This window comes from Rhododendron vialii, chromosome 1a (genome assembly GCF_030253575.1).
Source record: "Rhododendron vialii isolate Sample 1 chromosome 1a, ASM3025357v1".
NCBI classification, from domain to species: domain Eukaryota; kingdom Viridiplantae; phylum Streptophyta; class Magnoliopsida; order Ericales; family Ericaceae; genus Rhododendron; species Rhododendron vialii.
In genome coordinates, this window is record NC_080557.1 from 17352488 (window position 1) to 17377020 (window position 24533).

The 24533-nt window shown below is 40.0% G+C and overlaps 2 protein-coding genes across 2 annotated transcripts; one reads left to right on the forward strand and one right to left on the reverse strand.

Annotated features, from left to right (window-relative positions):
• Positions 1–2860: 2860 nt before the first annotated feature.
• On the reverse strand, positions 2861–4451 carry LOC131314246 (probable xyloglucan endotransglucosylase/hydrolase protein 23). The gene is made up of 3 exons (XM_058342807.1): positions 3933–4451; positions 3636–3829; positions 2861–3438 (listed from the first exon to the last, which is right to left on the reverse strand). The coding sequence occupies exons 1-3, from the start codon at positions 4218–4220 to the stop codon at positions 3042–3044; spliced, it is 879 nt and encodes a 292-aa protein (XP_058198790.1). The 5' UTR covers positions 4221–4451; the 3' UTR covers positions 2861–3041.
• A 6091-nt stretch (positions 4452–10542) lies between these two features.
• LOC131314332 (xyloglucan endotransglucosylase protein 1-like) lies at positions 10543–12076 on the forward strand. Its single transcript, XM_058342924.1, has 3 exons — positions 10543–11007; positions 11113–11306; positions 11570–12076. Exons 1-3 carry the CDS (start codon positions 10732–10734, stop codon positions 11967–11969), a joined length of 870 nt encoding a protein of 289 aa, XP_058198907.1. The 5' UTR covers positions 10543–10731; the 3' UTR covers positions 11970–12076.
• Positions 12077–24533: the final 12457 nt, after the last annotated feature.

Below are 24533 nucleotides of genomic sequence, written 5' to 3' on the forward strand. Positions count from 1 at the left end.
AAAAGAACAGCTACTTAGCACACAATCTTTTGTTGAAGAGGAAAGCCAGTGCACTTCTTATGGCCAAGTACTCGTATATTGGGCTCGCAAATATCTACAAAAATGTATGGAACTTAAAGTTAAGTGCAGTTCTAGTGGTGGTGAAAACAGACGAATGAGACAATGTCTTAAATAAGTGTAGAACACGATACGTGGGAGATGCACCAAACATCTATGTAGGCACTCACCGTTTGGTACTTTGTAATCTACAAGGGAAATCACTATATGTCTATATCTCATGAATATTTGGATAAAAGATAGAAAATGAAATGCACCACAGTAACACTACCATTGTCAAGTCTAAAGGAGGATAATACACAAATTTGCACTGCTCTACTTTCATTGTTGGATTTCAAGTTAACTTCTGTTTTTTGTGATGTGTGTCCTAGTTAGGAAAGAGTTCCTCAAGTGTGCGAACTGTGAAGCATATCGGAGTATAGAAACTTGACCTCGTATAGCCAAGTTATAACCTTAATAAAATGCGAAGAGCTAAGAAAATCAAAAAAATCAAAAAGTTCTACACATATGACCTTCAAAATAACGAAATGAGAACTTGAACAGCAAGACATTTAGAAATTAGCCAAAAAAATTGTTTATAAAAAAATACATTTCGTATTATCTAAAATTTTTCGGTTTGTCAAAACGTAACCGAAATCGAAACCAAGCCCCAGGCCAAATGAAATTGTTGGTCAGCTTCTGTGTTTCACAAATGAAGACGTAAGCCTTTTGAAGCTCTAAATCAATCTCCCAGAAAAACGCAGGAAAAAATCTCGTTCGAAGCCCTAAATCGAACTACAAAAAATCCTAATTTTTCTAAAACGAAATCGAACCCTAATCAAACAATACCGAAATCGAGAGAGAGAGAGAAAGAGAGAGAGAGACCTTTGTTGAAATCGAAATGGAACTAAATCGAAAACCTTTTCTAATTTTTGGGTTTCTCAAAACAAAATCTAACCCTAAACCTTTCTGTGATCGATTGATATCGAGATAGAGAGAGATACCTTGTTCGGTCTTCCTCTTCCTCGGATCTTCTTTACCTCAGTTGTTTTTCGATTTTCGTCTTCTGCAGAGGTTCTTCTCTTCTCTTCTCTCTCTCTCTCTCTCTCTCTCTCTCTCTTCGCATCTGGCACTGAACAAGAGGGGGTCCGGATTTTTCTGGAGGGTTTTGTTTAAACCCGACCCATTTTTCCCTTATAACCCGCGAGCTCCCACTTTCTAATCCAGCCGTTGGATTTGATCCAACGGCTCTGGGCCGAATCTCGCACCAAGCACTCCATCCGGGATCCCTCAGGGGATCCGGAGAGTGTGTGTGTGTGTGTGTGTATATATATATATATATATATATATAGTCAGGTTCCGGTGATAGATCCCGCATTTTATTAAAATGCAGGACTCCTCTTCCCGATTGAATTTTGATGATCCGAGCTGCTCAAAGTGATCAGAACGTGATTTTAAGGGTCCCTGGGAGAAATCAACAAAAAAATTGATCGGGAAGGGCTTCATCCGAGCAGTTTTCATTGAATAGTTCAAAAAAAAACTGCTCAGATGAAGCCCTTCCCGGTCATTTTTTTTTGCTGATTTCTCACGAAGACCCTTAAAATCACGTTCTGCACACATTGAACGGTTCGGATTTTCAAAATTTGATCGGGACATGAAAGTCCCGCATTTTAACAAAGTGAGGGATCCCTCACTTGATCCGTGGTGTGTGTGTGTGTATGTATGTATATATACACACACAAATTATCAAGTGAGGGATCCCTCACTTTGTTAAAATGCGGGACTTTCATTTTCCGATCAAATTTTGAAAATCCGAACCGTTCAATGTGTGCAGAACGTGATTTTAAGGGTCCCCGCGAGAAATCAGCAAAAAAAATGACCGGGAAGGGCTTCATCCGAGCAGTTTTTTTGAACCGTTCAATGAAAACTGCTCGGATGAAGCCCTTCCCGGTCATTTTTTTTGCTGATTTCTCGCAAGGACCCTTAAAATCACGTTCTGATCACTTTGAGCGGCTCGGATCATCGAAATTCAATCGGGAAGGGGAGTCCCGCATTTTAAAAAAATGCGGGATCCCTCACCGGAACCCGACTGTGTATATATATATATAATATGGGATTTCGGTTCGGGGATCGGTTTGGGAATCTACTAAACCATACCCACACCGATGCCCGTTCAGTTATCCAAGGTAGGGGTGTGCATGGGTCAGACGGGTCGGGTTCGGCCCCGAACCCGAACCCGATCCGATTGGTCGGGTATCGAATTTTTGGGCCCCGAACCGAAGGAGTGGGGATAACTGTCCGCGTGCCCGATTTTTTTGGTCGGGTCGGGTTTGACCAAAACCGAAGTAATCTATATGAATTGGTTGTCTTTTGGTCGGGTCGGCCGGGTAAGAAAAACAACATCCCGAGCCCTAAACCAAAAACTAATTTTTTTCAAAAAATGAACCCGTACCCGACCTAACCACATGTTCGGCCCCGCCCGAAACCCTTCATGTCGGGGTTGGGGTCGGGTCCGTCGGGCCTCGGGTTTTTTGCACACCCCTAATCCAAGGCCTTAACCATACCCATACCCATACCCACGGGGAATTTTTCGGTTATGGTTCGGGGAAAATTTTCGATTACGGTTTAGGTACCCATCGGTTCGGTTCACTTTGCCATCCCTACTAGCTTTCTTTACGGAGCGAGTTCTTTCTGCGTTATAATAACGAATTCCATTTGATTTAGCATTGCGGGTTTATTCTCACATGTTTGATATGGTGTCCATTATTATATTTATCATAGGATACATGAACATAATTTCCGCAGAGCTGAACACACACACAGATGAATGGAAAATAGCAACTTGTATTATTCATTTCAAGAACCATATATCACAATGACACAAGAATAAAGAATCCAATTTTTGTAACTACCCTAGAAAACAATGAAAGGGAAAACAAATCAGTTTCACTGGTATAACATTGGCAAAATCATTGATCTTAACCTCGATCATCCCTGTGTCTTTTCTAGGACATTTTGCATTCTTGTGGAAGTCCTTGAGGAAACCTCTTGACATCAGTGCAGTAATTGTAAATCATGTAGTTCTTCTGCACCCATTTCATCCTCCCTTGACTTGTGGAGTCTAGCTGTTGCGAAAACCATGAATTACTAGCGGAGCTCTTGCTTGAACTGGTGCAAGAGGATTTTCCGTTAGACCAGACGCAGGCGTTGGCATTGAAGTTCCTGTAGGAAGCAGTGAAAGGGGCTTTCGTCCAGTCGGTCTTGACGAGCCCTCCCCTTGTCGCCCAATCATCGGCGTTCCACAGGCTCGAGTATATCCTCATGGGCTGGTTCTTCGGGTACGGAACGCCATTTGACTCTGCATTCTTGAACTCTCTAATGGGTGTCCCATCTACTGAGAAACTGAAAATGCTCAAAAGAAATTGTTCAATCAGTACATACTGTAACAAACATCATTTTTGTAATATAATTGTTTGGAAGGGTGTTTGCCCTATTGTTTTGGTGCTATAAAATGATCAATTTTCCAAAAAAAAAAAGATATGTTGTTTTTCGTGGTAACCAAACCAAAAAAAAAATTGCTTTCTGATTGGGGTGCTTACATGATGCTTTGAGGGTTCCAAAGGATGGAGTAGGTGTGGAAATCAGCAGTTGGGTCGAACCATAGGTAGAATTGCTGCTCTCTGTTTCCCTTTCCTTGGCTAAACACATTGGTGTGGAGAATGTAAGGATCACCACTCAAATTCCCCAAGAACTCGAAGTCTATCTCGTCATGTGTTGGGCCTTGTGAGGACAACTGCAATTTTTTTCCGATAGAAATGAATCATATGTTAGAGATAACACATCTTGGAAAAAAACATTAACGTAAACTAAACATGCGTTACAAGCTAGGCACGTACATAATAAGCGGTTACGGTGCCGGCAGAGTTTCCGGGAACAAGCTTGAGTTGCATATCGATTTTCCCAAAGAGATACTGGTTCTTGGATTGGAATCCAGAGCCAGAGGTTTTGTCAAGTGAGAGAGTGAGGAGGTTGCCATTGTTGAGTATCTTAGCACGGCCATCACCCCATGTGATGTCCATGTCTTGGTAGAAGTTACCAGCTGAAACAACAAGGCACAAGCTACCCACAAGAGAGATGGCTAGCAATAGTACTACTGATGTGGAAACTTTCGAAAAAAAAGCCATTTGATTAGAGAGTAGTGTTTTAGAGAGAGAGAGAGAGAGAGAAGGTTATTTGGGTTTGTTTTGGTGATGGAGTGAAATGGAGGTGTTTAGAGGGATTTATATAGGTGGGATTTTATTGGGGGGTGGGGGTGAGAATTGGAAAGAGTGAAGGTGGATAGGAAAGTGAGGTTGAGGCAGGCAGCGGGTTTTTAATTGGTTTAGGTGAGAGGACGGAGAGTATGGCTGGAAAACAGCTGGATAAATGAAGGCATAAATTCGACTTGAAACGGAATTTGGAGTGTTGGAGTAAGCAAAAAAAAGAAGAGCACCAAACCCATTGCACCGCCGAGTGGAGGAGTGGACCAGCCTCAGCCCACCAAACACGCGTTTTCCAAAAACCCTGAAGACTGTTGGCCTCTCGACTCATGAAGACCGTTTGAAGGTTCAATAACTCATTTGCTCAAAAACCATGTGTGGTTGGTTCAGTGGTCAAAACTTGAGACGTAGACAACGGTGTAGGTACTTAGGAGAGTGAGGCGTGAGTGTGAATTGACATATAGAGTGAATTTACGAATATTTTGGTTTTCATACTTGTATCATTATTATTTATTGTTTAAAAACCATATACTACAGATTTTTTTTATCACACAAACCATAGTTTTCTATCAAAGATTTATGTTAATTTGAGTTTGAAATAGTGGAAATCGATGAATGCTCCAAATCCAAGACTATTTTTATTCTTTTGCACAAATTATTTTTTTGTTGATCATGCCTTGATGTCCATACTCATATAGATTTCAATATACATTTTAAAACTATTTTTCTTATTTAGTAAGGGATGATTAACCTACGAAAATATGTATTTTTTAGGATGCTGATGTGTATGATTAATGTTAGAACATGTTCACTCTTTTTCTTCTGATATTTAGTCAAGGCATGGGCCAAAGCTGGTTCGGAGGTACACCTGAGTTATATAAAAAAAAAAAAACTCATCTCCACAAATAGTTCATTCATTCCGTGTTATAGTGTTAATTATCATCATGTTATCTAACATGTTGGTGTAAGGCCATGCACATCAGGTAGAGTGTCTTGACTTGGTTTTCGGTGAAGAAGATAGAGACAGGCGCGGCTAGCCGGTGATGTATGATTTGGTCCAAAGCGTCAGCTATTTCCAATTAAGAAAAAGAAGGCTTCCCCACCCCACAGGGCCACAGAGGGGTGGGAATTTCTGATATGACACGAGAACACGATATGAAATTAGTGGGTTAGGATTGTCTATTTCTGATACGAACCATAAATATGAAACGACATAATAACACGAAATATTAAATAGGTCGGATTAGAGTTGAGAGAATTCTGACGCGAACACAAGATGACACTATACACACATGACACAACATGAGAATTTATAAAAGTACACGATAACACGACACAAACCCGATACGAAACATGAATATGACACGACACGATAATACGAAAAGCTAAACATGTCAGGTTAGGATTGAGAAAATTCTGACACGAATATGAAATGACACGACACGACACGATGCCCACCCTTAGGGGAATTGGGAGGGGCTGTAGTGCGGTTGCCACTACACCATGTAGTGCAGCCGATCCGACCGTCCATCTCGATATAGACGGCTCGGATTTAATCCGAGCTTTTACTAATCCGAGCCGTCGATTGTTTGAATCCCAATCCAAGCCTTCTATTGCTGAGATGGACGACCGAATTGGAAGGTGCACTACGGCACCTCGGATCCCCCGTGGGTAACCAAACCGCGTGTTATAATTACGGGGGTAGTTTGGCATTTACCTTTCAAAACAAATAATCTCTAGCCATACATCTGTTTCCAGCTCAAAAGCGAAAGCATTTGGCTCCACAATTTGTCATACCTGACATATTTTTTGTTTTCAAATCGATCGAACCGATTCCACCAGCCACAGAGATCTTTTGATCGCGGGATAACGAGATCTATTTTCCTTGGCCATGCACACAAGTATCGCTTGCGAGGAAAGTGGCCAAACAATTTTGCTCTATTGAGGATTAAGTTCATTGAGACATCGGGTGTGCAACGTGATATTCTTTCCGTTCCTAAATGAGAGTCCATATTAATATTTCGGACACTTCAAGAAATTGTTTATATTTTCGATAGATACAGCTAAAAATATCCAATATGAATCTTGTTTGATAGATCTTAATTAATTTTATTAGACAAAATTTTTAAAATCATACAAAAAATTATAAATTGAAAGATATAATCAAAATAAAAATATATAACAGAAAAAGTGAAAGTGGACTCTCATTTAGAAACGGATGGAGTACAATTTTGCCAATATTATACATGAAATAGTTAGTTGTATTTATATTTTTTTCCTCATCACTTGAACACACATCACGTATTCTTCATGCCTTTAAATAAGAAAATGCATCATGTAAATAGTAGAATTTGAAACTTTTTTTGCCGATTGGCTATCATTAAGATTGTAAAAAGTACATTTCTAATCTTTGGAAATTAATGAGGATATAAAATTGTGTGAAATGTATTAGAAAGAGTAAAAGGTGCATTGACGCTTGTGTTTTTCCTAGGGGTGTGCAAAAAACCCGAGCCCCGGCCCGAGCCGAAGGGTTTCGGGCGGGGCTGAACATATGGTTCGGTCGGGTACGGGTACACTTTTTCAAAAAAATCAGTTTTCGGTTCGGGGCTCGGAGTGCTGTTTTTTCTCACCCGACCCGACAAAAAGGCACGAATTCATATAGTTTACTTCTGTTTTTAGTCGGACCCGACCCGACCAAAACCCGACCCGACCAAAAAAATCGGTTACGCGGACGGGTATCCCCCCTCCTTCGGTTCGAGTTTGGGTCCCAAAAATTTGATAACCGACCAGTCAAATTGGGTTCGGGGCCGAACCCGACCCGTGCACACTCCTAGTTTTTCTTTTTCCTGTCAATAATGACCAGTAAATTACAAGAAAAACAATATAATGGACAAAAATGAAAGTGGGGGATGTGGATGTGGTATTAGTTAATACAGTAGCTACCTTACTCTATGTAGGCAACTATGATTAATATCACTACTTAATAACTACCAAATTTAATTTAGATTTTGCTAAAGTTTTTAAAAGAGAAATCAATTTGTTCCTATATATATATATACGGAACGGTTCAATGGACACCCTAAAAAAACACCCATAATCTCATTCTCATAGTTCCCGATCAAATTTTCAAATAAGGAGGTCCTTATTTTAGTTAAAATAAGGACCTTCCCATTTCTCCCATTTTCCGATTGCATTTCGATGATCCGAGCCGCTCAATGTGTTTAGAACGTGATTTTAAGGGTACCCGCAAGAAATCGGCAAAAAAAATGACCGGAAAGGGCTTGATTTGAGCAGTTTTTATTTGAACCGTTTGATAAAAACATAACAAAAACTGCTCGGATGAAGCCCTTCCCGGTTTTTTTTTTTTGCTGATTTCTCGCGGGTATCCTTAAAATCATGTTCTGAATACATTGAGCGGCTCGGATCATCAAAATTTGATCGGGAAAGGGAGGTCCTTATTTTATTAAAATAAGGTGGTCCTTAGGAGAAGGAGACTCATATATATATATATATATATATATATATATATATATATATATATATATATATATATATATATATATATGTCAAGTATGTCCAGATTAATAAGCAAAAGAGAACCGCTAAATTCAAGAAATTGATATAATTTTCAACGAGGCTAGCTGGGTCAATCAGTCAGGCAATCCCCCCAAGATACGGATCCGTGTCAATTTCGTCCCTATAATAATAAGTAGGCAATGTTCGTCTGGGAAATGACAGCAAGGGACAAGTTGATTTAAAGCAAAAATGTAGGGATGAAATTGACACGATTTAACCTACAAGGACGAAAATGCTTCAACCCATACTTCATGGTAGTTTGTATAGGAGCAATTTACACAATTAAATCTGTAACTTTTTGAGAGACCAAGGTTCGATTCCCACAAGGGGCGGAGTTTGAGGTTATAGGGCTTAGTTCCCTCGTTGACTAACTTTACACTAACTCCGTTAACTATAAAATATGGCAAAAATAAATAAAAAAATCTTAACTTTTCTTATGTGCAAACGACATACCAAACTTTCACGCCATAAAATTTCGAGCACGCCCCTTCATCTTATACATACATAATTAAACTGGTAAATGGGGGCACCACATAAAATATTGCAATTCTTACTCCCAATGTTTTTTCCCACATTAATTTAAGGGTGTGTATAACAACACGTGCCACAAATTCCAGCTGCATGGAAGCATAACGTTTTGACTGTTTGATTACCTTTTCAAACTAAAAGCAATTAAATAATCTGTCACAGGTGAAACCCATGACTCAATTCTTAAAAAAATGGAGAAAAATCATTAGGGTCTTGGAGTACCTTTTTGGAGGATGCTTCCTAGTTCCTACTTAAAAATTGGTCCACTAGTTTACTCATATTAAAGAGTTTTGTGTCCGGATAAGGCAGAAATCATAACCCATCGTGGGTCCTACCAAGTGTTTACTGCAGTAATATGAATCGTTCATTTTGTAGGACTTGGAAGTAGATTATTCAGGCATAAAATCAACTTGATTGGACATCAAAAGCTATATTAAAAATTAGTAAATTTTTGTTTATAAAACGAACGGTCTGATTATGCCACTAGTTTTTTAAAGTTAAACTATCCATTTATCGTCTATTTTATAAATCAAAATTTAATTTTTGATATCGCTATTGATGTTCGATCAAGCTAATTTTTCGCATGAATATACTTCTTTATGAGCCCTACAACTCCTGTATCCAAGGTAGTATTGAATAATCTTATAATCCTTTACACGATTGACGATGCATTCATTAAGAATATCTTAAAGACTATACAATAAAATTTGTTTTTATTCAGGTTTTATTTCTTCTATAACTGCAATAGTTGTTCCCAGTTTCTCGCTCACTTGAGTCACTTCCCTTCTCTGTTTTAATTTTTCTCACGAGGACCTTACCATTTTGTCGATGTAGTTCCTTGCACGGTCAGGAAAGGGAAATAGTACTTCAAAGATGGCAGACAAGGTGAGCTGGTGAGGATCGGATTTAGATACCTAAAAATAGGAAAGAAGATAAGGTGAGCCATTTGTCTAGAAGAAAAATTATTGCGTGCCCAGGAGCACCACCACGTAACGTCCCAACTCACTTTTTCGCAACAAATTCACGTGGGTTCATATACATGTGATGCCCCAACACTCTTCTTCCCAACAAATTCATGTTGGGGCGACTTTGTTTGGGTAATTGAGAGAGTTCTTTGGCATAATGAGTAGAGAAAGAAAGATAGAGAAATGCGAGTAATAATTGGGGAGAAAACTCATTGGGGATCATGCGTAGGGAGAAAGTGTTGGGTCTCTAAACCCAAACCCAACACATTTGGCCTAATAGTCGAGGCTTGAGACTTAAGAGTTTGCTCCCTCTGAAGATTTTAGATTAAAAAACTCTTATGTGATTCAATTCTTTTAGAGGCCTTTGTTAGTGGTGGCCGAGTTTATGGTCTGCAACATTAGTCGAGGTTATCGAAAGAAAAAGTCGTCCTTCTCAAAAAATAAAAAAATACTCCTAGATGAATAACTACTCTGCACCCAGATTATCTATCCGTGGGTAGATCATTCGATTCTCTTGGGCCACTACGTGATAGTGTTCCAAATATCTCCCCACCACACATTGTTTTGGAATCAACACTTAATCTCGGACTCTACAAAAATATATGATTGAGGAGAGGCTTGAGACACAAAGAGGCGGTGCCCTAGGGGTGAAATAAAGGATATGATCAGGACAATCATTTTTTTTACCATCGAACGAGCGAAATAATCCAAAAAGTCTAAATTAACTAGTACCGTATCCAAGGTAGTATTGAATAATCCATTACATGACGCATTGAGTATCGAGTGAAGAAATAGTCCCCCTTTAAGTCGCGAGTCTTACGGAACAAATGTCGTAGGACTAATTAATCGTGAGGAACATGTGAGACCACATATTTCTTTGTACCTCGGATACGAGATTACAATCCGAGCACCAAAAATGTCCTTACATATTGAAAACATCTCCGATGTTTAATTTTCGAAGTACTAAAAAACTTGCTATGAATATTCGCCTAAAATGACCGAAACACGATGAAGAACAAATGCGTGTGGGACTGTCAAGTCGATTGTCATGCACTTTCCAGAATTCATTCTCCAACCAAAATTATATTCCCAGCTGTGTCCAGCTGAAAGTTTCAGCCCACCTCTGCCACTCTCTTTCAGCTCCATTAGCTGTTTTGAAAGAGAGAACCTTCCTTTGATCCATCCCATGCATCTCTCTCTCTCTCTCTCTCTCTCTCTCTCTCTCTCTCTCTCTCTCTCTCTCTCTCTCTCTATAAATACCAACCCACCATTCCATACTTCCCATAAGTCTCATCAACACACAAGCATTCAAAGCGATCCTAGTTACTCCCAAGTCTTTCCTCATATATATATATATTTTTTCCCCAATGGCATCTTCCTCTGTTACACCACTTCTCCTTCTAGTTTCAATTCTGATATGTTCCATAGTAGCTACCTCTGCTGGTAATTTCTACCAAGACTTTGACATCACATGGGGCGATGGCCGCGCTAAGATACTCAACAACGGCGACCTCCTCACTCTCTCACTTGACAAAACCTCCGGCTCCGGATTTCAGTCCAAGGATCAGTACCTCTTTGGGAAAATCGATATGCAACTCAAGCTTGTCCCCGGAAACTCTGCTGGCACTGTCACCGCTTATTATGTATGTACCTCATAATACCTGTATAACTTAAATTGATTTATTTATTTCCTCGGTATATGAACTCTAATACTAATACTGTCATTTTTGTAATTGGGAATATTGCAGTTATCATCACAGGGGCCAACACATGACGAGATAGACTTTGAGTTCTTGGGGAATTTGAGCGGTGATCCTTACATTCTTCACACCAATGTGTTTAGTCAAGGAAAGGGCAACAGAGAGCAACAATTCTACTTATGGTTCGACCCAACTGCCGATTTCCACACCTATTCCATCCTTTGGAACCCCCAACGCATCATGTAAGTAACCCGAGGCCCTATTTACGTATAAATTAACCGAACGCGAACTTGTTTGGTTGACAGTTTTCGTAACTTTTTTTCTAAAGAACGATTTAAAATAGAAACCGTTTACTAGAAAGAAAAAAAAAAAGAAAGAAGGTACGTTTTTTACATTCTCGAAAATCATATGGCACAAAGAAAGAAAGAAACCAAATCCATGACTGTTTGTATTTCAAGAATCGTTTTTTAGACGGTACTGATCAATTTTTATCTGTGTATTCCAGATTTTCAGTCGATGGCACCCCAATCCGACAATTCAAAAACTCAGAATCGATCGGTGTCCCTTACCCGAAGAACCAACCAATGAGAATCTACTCCAGTCTATGGAACGCCGATGATTGGGCAACAAGGGGTGGCCTAGTGAAAACTGACTGGACAAGAGCTCCCTTCACTGCTTCCTACAGAAACTTCAACGCCAACACTTGTGTTATATCGTCCTCTGGAGTCTCTTCTTGCACTTCAAGTTCTAGCAGCGGGAATGGCAACGCGTGGATGGAAGAACAGTTGGATTCAACTAGTCAAGAGAGGATGAAATGGGTGCAAAAGAATTACATGATTTACAATTACTGTTCGGATTCGAAGCGGTTTCCGCAGGGCCTCCCTCCGGAATGTGCTGCTACTTAGAATTGTTGTTTAGGTGTTATTCAGATTCAATTCTTTTGATTCTTTGAACTTCAAATTGTATACCTTATGCAATTAAATTCATAAGTATGTGAGCATGTTTTAAACAACGGTGATTTTGTTATTTACTAGTTATGGATCGCGCGATACGATACATTGGCATGCAATGCTAGTGAAGTAACGTAAAAAACACAGCACCGGTACTTTTTTTTTTTTTTGACATGGTCATAAGCACCGGTACTTCTTGACGCCAATATTTCTGGATGGAAGTCTAACACCCTGTTTGGAAGAACTTGAGGAAAAGAAAGGAAAACAAATGGGTATTGTCATAGGCCAATGGGAAAATCAGCAAAGATATGGCTGTCGAGAAATAACCATCGGTTTGAGCAACCCGGACCATTCTGCTCTCGGTGTTTGGATAAGATGACAATTGCTCTTGGAAAGCATAACTAAAACCCAGTAGGGATGGCGCGCGGTCTTGAATGCCCTTTAAACAAAAGACATTGAGCTTCTAATCTATGCTGCACAATAGGGAATGAAGAAAGAATTTGACACCTACAAAGTAAGTGAAGCTTTTTGCAACGGTGCAGCGCGGATATATACTTGGGCCTCCGCCACCATTTATTCTTGAAACTACGACATACAAAAATAAGCTTAAACTAGAGTAAGAGAATGGTAAAATTGCCCGTTCCAACACGGGGTGAACTTAAAAGCTACTTTGACGGAAGAACTTCTAACCTATGTGTAGGGGGCTGAAACATCCAGGGGTTCGGAACGTCCAGAGGGGTCACGGACCAATTCAGTATTTGCTACAGACACGTCACTCTGTGGACCCATTCGCATCTGAAGCTATAGGAAGCACCGGGCTCGATGGCAAGGCTAGGTAGAGACCTCCCCGGGCTTGGTGGCAAGGCTTGGTAGAGACCTCCCCAGGCTCGGTGGCAACCTCCACTGGCTTGGTGGCAAGGCTCGGTAGAGACCTCTCTGGGCTTGGTGGTAACCTCCCCTGGGTCAATGGCAACCTCCCTAGGGCTCGGAAACTTTCTTTCCCTACCTCTCTTTGGGGTCAGTGGCAACCTCCCTAGGGCTGGGGAACTTTCTTTCCCTACCTCTCTTTGTTGTGGGAACTGAGAAGCATATGTTCTTCCCCCTACCTGACGCGCCATCCTATGATATTGGGGGCTAACATTCAGCAGTCATGACCTTAGCGCTCGATGGACATTTCCCTAATGTTGAGCGGTCATCTCACTTACGTTCAGCGGTCATTTCCCTAACGTTTGGTGGTTATTGTAACGTTCGGCAGAATTCTGCTCCCTAAGGATCTAACAAATATCCAAAAGTCAGTTTAGAAGCTTCTGGAAGCTGCCTTGCCTATAAATACAAGACCACCCCTTCATGTGAAAGGGTCTGAAAAAAGATGAAAGGAACACGCCTCTCTCTTTCTCTCTTCGTACTTTCTTACTAAACTACTCATTTCTCCACTTACTGACTTGTTCATCGGAGCTTCTTCCCGGAATAACACCCCCTCCGGTTTGCAGGTCCCAAGCTCGGTGGCAACCTTCCCAAACTTAGCAACAACGTCCACAGGCTCGGTGGGAATCTCCTTGGGCTCGGCAGCAACCTCCCCAGGCTCAATGGAGACCTTCCCAGGCTCGACGAGCACCCTCACCGCTCAATAAGGGAAAGAAGGGTCAAGGGTGATTTCAGCCCCCACACTACCTGAGTAGCATGGCCAAAGTATACTACCCAGCAAAACGGGCTAGTGATTCTCCATACCGAAAATTGCGCGTAACCATAATCCATTCCTGCCTTTTTTAAACAGCATGATAAATTTGGTACAGAGGGCCTTGGCCAAGCAAAGAGAATGCACCTTCAAAGAGAGGAGTGGCATTACGAAAAAGACAAGGGAGGAGACTTTTAATTTCTACAGATTCTGCTTATTAGCTTAAAATCCATTCATAGATGGTGCATCAACCACCACATCCAACGCAACAAGTACATAAACAAAATAACTCGAACCAGCTTCTGTCACAAGAACAGACTTCAAATGTTTGATGAAGGCAGATGTCTATAAGGAAAAAAAACAAAGAAAAGGGGTGAGACAATTATTGAATCAAGAGACTTTAGGGACCATCAACATTAGCCTGTGAGAGCAGAGTTGAGAGCACTATGCACATCCACTCCAATTTGGGCTTCAGCTTTCTCCAAATCGGTAGAGGCCGAGCTCAGTTTCTGGGAGAAGTCCGCAAGACCCTTTTGGACCAGGGCAGGGTCAATTTGGTCAACTGGCACTGCCTCAACGGCAATTATATCTGCATAAGAGTTCGAATGAACAAATGCAAAACCGCTACTGACAAAATACTTGACCACTTTGTCCCCTTCATGCACGGACATAACCCCAGGTTTCAGCTCAGCAATTGTTGCCACGTGCCCCGGAAGGACACCCATCTGTCCAGTTGAAGCTGGGATTATGACCATGTCAACCTGCAAGAACACATCTAAAAGTGAGATGACAACCATACAATTAATCCCCAAGTGCCTTATAGGCGACGAAAAGTCCACTTAGCACCATGTTAAAGACTGTTATGTGGATCAAGGATATGGTTATGGGAAAGGAAAAAAAAGCAAAATAATCTAATGGCTCACAACGGTCAGATATCTTTAAATTCTCCATTTTCAGTTCCGTTTCCATACCCAAATCTTGATCCAATTACAGGCTAACAAAATTCCAGAGCATGTCACTGCCTCCATAAAACATACCATCTGAACAAAATTTCATATATTCTCGGCAGTAGAACAAAGGTTCTATTCTCGGTTAGTTATTGAGGGCAAAAAGAATAAATATGTATTCCAACCATTCCCCACCCATCTTCAAAGTTAAACCATTATTTCATACAAAATTCAGCTCCACTCTAACAAGAAAATCTTCTCTCTATAGTATCCCAACTATAGTTTCAAATACCTTGTAACCTAAAAGGAACAGTTCACAATATTATCCCTTGGAAGTTGATTGAGGGGTTCAATATGTGGCGCTATAACAATGCGATTCTCGGGGTAGTCTCTTTGACAGAAGCTCTCTCCAGTATATGAATTGCGGTTGGAGTAAGGAAGAAACTATATCACAAAACACATTGCATTCTATATTCAATGCCATATGTAACCAGTAGATATAACATTCACAATAATCAAGTCTACTCAAGTGGAGTTATATGAGTCCTATGTAGCACGGACACGAATACGGATACGGACACGGACACGGGACACGGGACACGGGAATTCTAAAAAAATGGGGACACGGACACGGCGGGGGACACGCCACGTGTATAAATAAATAATAAATAAATATATGTACATATATATATATATATAGAAAATTATGAACCATTGTATATGAATAATTTCACAAATTGTATAAAAAAAATTCAAAGGAAAAATTACAGTTTAACCCAAATGTTTTGAATAATTTCATATTAACCCCCAAAAATTTTAAAAATATTACATTTTGACCCCTAGCCGTGTCCCCAGCCATGTCCCCTATCAAAAAATAATAAAAATTAATGGACACGCCATGCGGCGTGTCCAATACGTGTCCCCGCCATGTCCCAGTGTCCCCGTGTCCAATACGTGGACACGGCACCCTTTTGGAGTGTCGGTGCTACATACTTATATCTGTTATCCTTTCAGGAAAATAAGTATATAACCAAGAATCTTTAGAATGCTAGGATTTTTCTTTTTCCAAGGTTTATTAAAGCATCTTATGCTGCAAGCAAATAAGTTAACAAAACAAATCATGGGACCCATCAGCATCAACTAGGAATCACTTTGACACCCCCATCAGGTGATACATTTAACCACCTTGATCCATGGATATTTGAAACGGAGCCAGTGTTGTTAATGAAAATGTTTGCCTTACAGTTTGCCCTCATTAGTCAGAGAGATTTTATGGAGGGGAAGACTAAGCACTCCACAGATGAGGAACTCTATAACCAGGCCACCCTTACTTGCTACAACAAGACTATAACTAACCATTTGGGAAGTAGCACGCTTTTGTCTTGAGGAGTTTATGACTCTGTTGAGTGAAACGATCGATGTGTACTTTTTTCCCTAGCTACAAATATGAGGCAGGCACTAACCTCGTTGAACTACAATCTACATGTACATCAAGGACAATTAATAAACTGAAGTTGGTGCATTCTTGCCTAAAACCAGTGTGATCAAGAGTAACAAATAACAATGAACAAGATTACGAACTGAGCATAGTTGAAGAATTTGCTGAAAAGACTAGTGTAAGCTCGAAGGCAGGAAAGTTGATCAGAACGTCTGCAATAGCCTAAAGACAGTTTCCAGTATTGACCCACCTTAAATACACTTTTAAGTGCAGGGGTTACAAAAAGAAATTTGAAATTTTGATCCAGTAGAGTCGAAGCTCCAGATAAGGAAGCAAGGTAATATTCTTTGTCCAACATTGAACTTCTTTTCCTTGCCCTGTAGATGTGAACAAACCTGTTTGTGTTTTGGCAGATGGTTGCAAATACGAAGAGAGAGAGAGAGAGAGATGTTGGAATAATCGTTAGGTTTTTTGAAATTCCGGAAAATAGGAAACAACTATCTTCATTCCCTTGTACAATGCATTTTGTACCTTAGACCATCATATAAACTCAGTCTAATGGTGTTTGATACTTTCCATCCATGGTAATCTGAAGACGTACTACTAGGAATCACTATCATTAGTGCTCAGTAGTATTTTACATGCCTGCACCACTTTTCTTGGGTTATGAAAACTCTGAAACTCAAAGTTCATATCAATTGTATTGTGGTCTTGATTAATGTTGGTCCTTCTAATCGTGTATGTGGCCAGTCTCATGCCCACAAGGAGCTACCTATTATCATCCACATGGCCAGTATTTCGCACATCTACTAGGAACCATTAACTTCCCACTACTTTTGGCTAGTAGTCTGTATACCTACTAGGAACCATGAGCCTTCATTTGGCTCTGTTTTTTTGAATCACTATCTTTCTTCCATATTGACTTGAAATTTCTGGGCAAAAGAAACTATTTCCTTCACCAATCATTATATAAACCAATCTTTCAATCACAATGAGAAACTTTTATATATCCCAGGAATAGGAGGGGTCTTCGTATACCCCTCTGGTCCGTTTTCAATCTTTCGGCCATTACCCGAGCATACTTTGATAATCGGCTTCGTTCATTTTGTAGAACTCGGCGAGAACAATAATCTTGCCAAAAATTATGATCATCAAACTTTAGTAGATACATGATCGGCACACGTGAAAAATGTAAGAAAACAAAAATTGTGCTCTAATTCAGTGTGTTTTTTTATCCAATTTTCGTTTTTCTTCAATTTTCGCGTGTTGATCATGTATCTACTAAAGTTCGATGAACATGATTTTTTTCAAGATTAATGTTAATAAACGAAACTAATCATCAAAGTGTGCTCAAAAAATGGCTGAAAAATTAAAAACGGACCGAAGGGGATACCAAGACTCCTATACCTGGGATATACAAAAGCTTCTCTCAATGACAGATAAGTCCTCAAAACTAATCACTTGACCGCCTATCTAGGAGAGTACTCGAACCAGTTTGTTTCTCCCCCAAGTTGTCAAATGCTTTCTCCAATTTCGGAGAACATTTTAGTTAAACTCAATTCTTAAACACCCCCACACAACACCCCCCCCCCCCCCCCCCCCCCCCCCCCCCCCCCCCCCCCCCCCCCCCCCCCCCCCCCCCGCCCACCCCCCGCAATCGCAGTTGTGGCTGCTGTTAATTCCATTTCTTACATCCTATCTGCAGCATAATTCTCTAAAAATGCCACAAGTGAAGAAGTAACCAAGGTACGAAACGATGGGCTGACTTAATATACCAGAGTAAGAATCTACAAAGCGATCAAAAACTTTACATGTGGGGGTTTGGGAGCCAATTATTTATTAAATTGCATAAGGGATCAGTCATAGTACAAGCAATAGAAGAAAATCCAACTAAACCCACTTCAAATCAAATTAAAGAACAAAAACTTGAATTGAAAGCTCTGTATGACTTGCCTCTTTGGTGGAAAGCTCAGAGGCATAAGGAAGTACGAAATTGACAGTGAGCTTGGAAGGGATCGAAGACGGCGTCGCAGGGCGGGGGGTCATAAAGGACGAAGGAGTCTTGGGTGGTTCGATGTTGGGGATCACTTTCTTCCACGCCTCCACGAAGGTCTCGTCGGGCGACGCAGCCGCCGCAAGATCGGTGGAGAACGGCCGAGCCCTGGCGGCGGAGGAGGAGGATCGGGAGAGAATGCGGGCGGCGGCTTGGCGGAAACTATGTTGGTTTGAGGGGGTGGATCGCTCGGCTCGCAAGGTCGGAGAGGGGGGGTGGGGTGGAATTGGGCCTGGTTCGTGTGCTTTCACTCTTGATTTCTCTCTCCTAGAGGGTTGGCAACACCTGGGTATTTTGCCCATTTGGGTTTTGTATTTGGTGATGAGGGTTTTTTTGCACTTAAAATTTGCCTTCATTTGCCACAACTATTACATGAAATCTCTTTTTTCCCTTTTCTTAATAAAAATGCCTAAACCTTAGCCGACAGAGCGGTGGATAAATGCAAAAGGTACATCGATAGCTGAAAAAATTATCCAATATTAATATATACTTAATATTCGGTAATTGAGAATTGAAAGTCTAACTTATTTGGCATTGTTCACTTGTTATTCATTCGCCTACTTGACAGAGGTCAGCAAGTCACTTCTTTTTTATACTCCATACTACATCACAAGTCAAATTGTAGCATGTTTTTAGACAATTTGCCGGTGCCTGTGCCTGCCGTGCCAAACTCAAATGTGATCAGTTTATAGTTCCATACAGTGTGTTTTCGAGGCCCAATAACAATATAACATGAGCACAGACACAGAGATACGAATGCATCTTGCCAAATGCCATGCTAGATACTCCGTGTGTACAATGCATGCTAGATTACTCGTGTGTATAGTAGTATAAGCTTTCGGCATGAATAGCACACTGCTCATTCTCAAAACCACACACGGACCACAGCCACATCCAACACCGAGTGCCACTTCCATCAACAGTTTGAACTGTAAGATGGTAGGGATGGAACTCAACAACGTGCCAATCTGATTATCATTACACTTGAATTTTATGACACTTCGATCAAAATTCAGTTGCCAACGACGCTTATATAGTCGGTTCACCACTACACTGTAACCACAGACGATTGGAAAGACGAATGAACCTCTTCACCAAAGCGAGCTTCTCCTAGTCTCAAAAAGTTCATAGAACGGAATGTCACTGCCACTATCCCATTTCCCATATCAAAAATTCCAGGTGGGACTGTCGCGGGGGGAGCAAAGAGGGGTGTTGGTTTTGGTTTACCATCTCTCCTCATTTCATAAAAGAGCATGAAATGAAATGGAATGTAACAGGCAAAGTATACCACCTAACCTGCATTCAGTCTGACCTTGAACTACCTGAGTAGCCTGGCCAAAGTATACCACCCAGCAAACGGGCTAGTGATTCCTCCAATTCGAAAATTCCGCGTAACCATAATCCATCCTGCCTTTTTTTAAACAGCATGATAAATTTGGTACAGAGGGCCTTGGCCAAGCAAAGAGAATGCACTTCAAAGAGAGGAGTGGCATTACGAAAAGACAAGGGAGGAGACTTATAATTTCTACGATCCTGCTTATTAGCTTAAAATCCATTCATAGATGGTGTATCAACCACCACATCCAACGCAACAAGTACATAAACAAAATAACTCGAACCAGATTCTGTCACAAGAGCAGACTTCAAATGTTTGATGAAGGCATATGTCTATAAGGAAAAAAAAAAAAAAAAGGGGAGAGACAATTAATGAATCAAAAGACTTTGGGGACCATCAACATTAGCTTGTAAGAGCAGAGTGAGAGCACTATGCACATCCACTCGATTTAGGCTTCAGCTTTCTCCAAATCGGTTAGAGCCGAGCTCAGTTTCTGGGTGAAGTCCGCAAGACCCTTTTGGACCAGGGCAGGGTCAATTTGGTCAACTGGCAATTAGTTGAGAGGGGGGGGGGGGGGGGGGGGGGGGGGCGGAAATAACCCAGGTTTGCAACTTCCATTAGTAATTGAAAGGATTTAAACGGCGGATGCCTAATTTAAGAAGTTTTGTATATATCTACATGTGTTTAATTGAAATAAAATCAACTATAGGTGTTTATGAGACATTTAAGTGAAAGTTTCAGCGGATGAAATGAAATTTTCCCAAAATTACAAAATTCAGGACCAAAAAGAGATGAACCAAAAAATACCTAATAATTTAAAACATTATACATTCCAATGTTACAAACCCACATAAATTTAAATGACCACAATGAAAATAAAACTACGAAATTTAAAATCATATGTCCGACAACTGGGGGCTATGACAAATAGGAGTGCTCAATCACCATGATTTAAACCATAAAGCTCGTTCAATAATAGATGTACCTTCCCTTTTTACTGTGTACACTATTTATAATTACAAAAACACAAAACACAAAAACAACAAAAAAAAAAAAAAAAACAATACAAGCCAAAAGACGGCAGAGCCGTGAAGAAGTTGCTTTACAGAGCCAATCGCGACCAATCCAAAAGTGTTTTGGACGGTGGATTGATAATGAAATTTTTCTGGAGAAAAGTTTCTGGAAAAGTTTCATTAAAATCGAACTATCCAGAACACTTTTGGATGATCGCGTTTGGTTGTTGTAAAAAACTTGTTCACAGCTAAGCCCGTGAATAAGTTTCTCTCATTTTTGAGTATCAGTTCACTGATTCACTCTTTGAGCACTGATCAGGTTTGAGCTTTTTAGTTCTCACTAGTATAGGAGCACGTGCTATGCACGGGGAGGCACATGTGATAGAAAGCAATTGCAACTTATTATGTCTAAAAATTTGAACTATCTTTCACAAAACAATATTCAAAATTGCATTGTCAGAACTAAAATGACTCATGTACCAAAATATTAGAAGTCTAACTTAAGAAGAAACGTTTTATTGCCGACCATATCTTAAGCAGAACCAAGATATGGTCCAATAATGCATTTTATTCCATGTCGAATCCAAATGGAGTTACAAGTACATATTTGAAATAGTACATGTTTTGAAATGGGCTCAACCTGTATGGGTCTAAATCAGTTTCCTCCGTGTGGTTAGGAGAAGAGGGTCTTGGGTGGTCAAGCCGGGGTATCCAAACCCCTATTATTTCTATACTTTGTGTCATGAGTTAATGAATTTTTTTTGCTAATAAAAAAAAGTACCATATTTGAAATGAGTCATTAGGCCCCCTCACTTCTTACATCCATGGAGTCCATACACCTAGATTCGATGACAGAACTCTTCTATTTTTTTGGTCCAAACAACAAAATGCAGTAGCATTACAATTTTACAATTTCCACTCCAATTATTTCTTCGTGCAATTCTTCCGCCCGTGAAGATCTCCAGAAAAATTTCCTTCAAAAAACAAGCACCTCATTAAGAATGATCTACTACTCAACCATGTGTTCTACATGTTATTAACATTACAGCACATGACAAATTGAAAGTATTCTACCAAAAGGCAAGAAAAAACAATCTACAAATATGAACACGAAAAAAATGGAATGTGATATGTAGGCTCATAGCACCTTTAAAGCCTTCAATAAAACCACAATGGGTCTTGGGTGTCATGCGCGAAATGCAAGAACTCTTGTTAAGACGCTCTTCGTTCAACATATACGGGTGATCTGTTAAATGGTAAACCGAGCCCTGTGGAGGAAAAAATGAAAATTAAGTTCAAAGCGGATCCAGAATCTACTTCTCTACATTTGTTTGTAACCAAGTTCATGAGTTAAATGTGCTAGTAAGAATAATGCACAATAAATCTCAAGGCCACAGCATCCATTGAACTGCTTATTCCTTATTTTTTCTTGGCTACGTACAAAAAATCATCCTCTTTGAATCTTGGAACAAGTAGTTTCAAGTCGTGTCGTATACTGAAGTAGACATAAGGCTTGATAAACAACATCCAATTTCACTGTGGTTGGTCGCCTATATCTACATTGTCCAATTCAAGACTCTCTATTGGCATTATTAATCTTTTTCTTTATTTTCTCAGCCTCCTTGGCATTCTCATTAGTTTTTGAAGAGGATATATGAAAGCATGACATGAAAGAGACATGGTTATCAAATATAGACCGTAAAGAACGATACATGCTATTCTCTCGTAACATGGGTCTATAAGATACAGTACTTTATTACTAATTATTACTGTATTAGGCAGTTCATAATTTTTGGCAATGTTTTCTAATCCATCATTTGGTAAGTATAATGTATGGATAAAATTTAACGTAGGGATACAAAATTATGTAGGTCCTAAGAATGACCTAAAACAAGAATAGGTTGCCGAGAAGTGTCATATATAGTCCCTTGTATCAATACTCCAGAAAGCATCTTAGAGTCCTAGAAAACAGAATCGCAAAGCCGAGATGCAGGATATAAAATGTGTAACCTAAAGCATTGCAATGAGTTGAATACAAGAACCGCAAGGATTGTGTACTTAATAGTCAATAAGATGTGGGGGGTGACACATGAGAGAAAATTCAGTGACATGGGCCCTTCCCTCACACATCTGGTGTGAGGTTCCATATACTTAGTCATGAATCTCACATCAATAAGTGGTGGTGAAGGAGCGTGGGGCACCACATGGCATGGGGTGGCTGGGGGCATTGAATAATTTTTTCCTATCAGTTAGCCCGTGTGCTAAACTCAAGAGGACAAGTACCATCTTCACGTGGATTTTCTATAGGAGATATAGGGCGTACAGAATGATTTGGAGATTAGGGAAACTATTCTTTTAATGACAATACGCCAAATCAGTGGAAAAATGGTTTCGAAGAATGCAAAACCCAAGACAACTTACACCCACTTTTGAAAAATTAAAGATTGCAGAAAAGGCCTTTGTACCTTGTACATGTGAAAATTGGTTTCTGTCACATCTCTCTACTTCACAAAGCACTGACAAAGTTTAGAAAATAAAACAACGTGCTTGATATATGAAGTATGACCTGTATTCGAGAAGAGAACTCATAGTCCTGTGGTTCAGAGTAATAACTCCATCTCTAAATGTTACCCTCACCAATTTTGAACCTCTATCTTCAGACATTCATCGATCATCCATCAAGGCAAACTGTTTCAGGAAACTAAAACATTAGTGACTGAACTAATTATTTGTTGGATTCCAATCCGATGAAGTTGCATCCGTAAAAGCCCGTAAAGAATGTATTTGAGAGAGCATACCATCATTCATGTTACCGGATTGCATGATGATTAATGTCTGCACTTAATTTGAAGAAATTAAATCGTTACATATGAAGCTAGGAGCTAGGAATCCAATGATTGAGAGAGTGGGAGAGAGAGAGGGAGAAAGGAGATGGGGGTGCGGAAGGGGGCTTTCCTTTTTCCTTGTTATTAGCAACGTTTGCATGGGAGTATATCGGTTTAGATGTCGTCGTGCCGATTAGATACAAAAAGATGCTTCGTTTCCAGTTGCCAGGGAAAAGCCTCCATGCTCCATTTGGAAATGATAATGTGGTTGGGAAAGATGGACTTCCCGCAGTCGTTGTCCAATGAATGGCATATTCACAAATAAAGGGTAAGGCATTTGTGGAAAGTATATACTATTAAGGTGTTTCAATCAATTAACTTGTTCAAAAGTACTAACCGATCGTTTCGAAATCCATTAGGTTGTCCTCCAAAGGGAAATGTGGTGATGGATTTTGTGTTTGCCCATCTGAGAGTTCACAACCATGATTTGCGTTTGGAGAAGTATAATGTGCATTGTGTTTCCTCTTTCTATTTTGCATTGTCTTCTGAATATATTCTGCTCTTTGTGTTGGTGTAAACCTAGCATATCTCTTCCTTTGACGAATGTGGCGCCGGCTGATTTCATCTTGGCCAAGGCAATCCAAACCTTGTGTCTCGTCCATTTTCTTTATTAATAAACAAAGAACAAGAATGGGAAAAATCAAACGCCATGCCATCATCTATGGTAGTACTAAATGACAAGGGATCATATGTTGTGTTTTTCTAAAATTAATTGGAAGGAAAAACCGATACCGCAGCATCTCCATAGCGTAAACTCATAGTCTGTAATATTTTCGCGGTGGTTCATGCAGAGGTAGAAGTTTGAAACAAAATTATTTTTTTGTATCTTTCACTTAATTTTCTTACTTGTGAGTTAGAAGTTTTCGACATATAATCAGCCGTATGTGATAGAAATTCAATGAACAATGTCTTAAACATATGATGCAGAGTAGTTTATTTTTATGGGATTTGTAGTCTTCTAAAGACCCGCTTTGTTTTCAACTATTTCTTCCCTTTTTGCTGTTTTAAGGAGTCATTGGAGGGGAAGTGCTATTCACAAACGGGCCGTTTGGGGCTGGGCTTTGTGGAAAGGGTTATTTATTTATTTATTTAGATGCTTCAAGTATAGTCTTAGTGTATCGATCCTTTCACCTTACTTTTACCGTAGCATCCCAACTTTGACTGTTATTGTT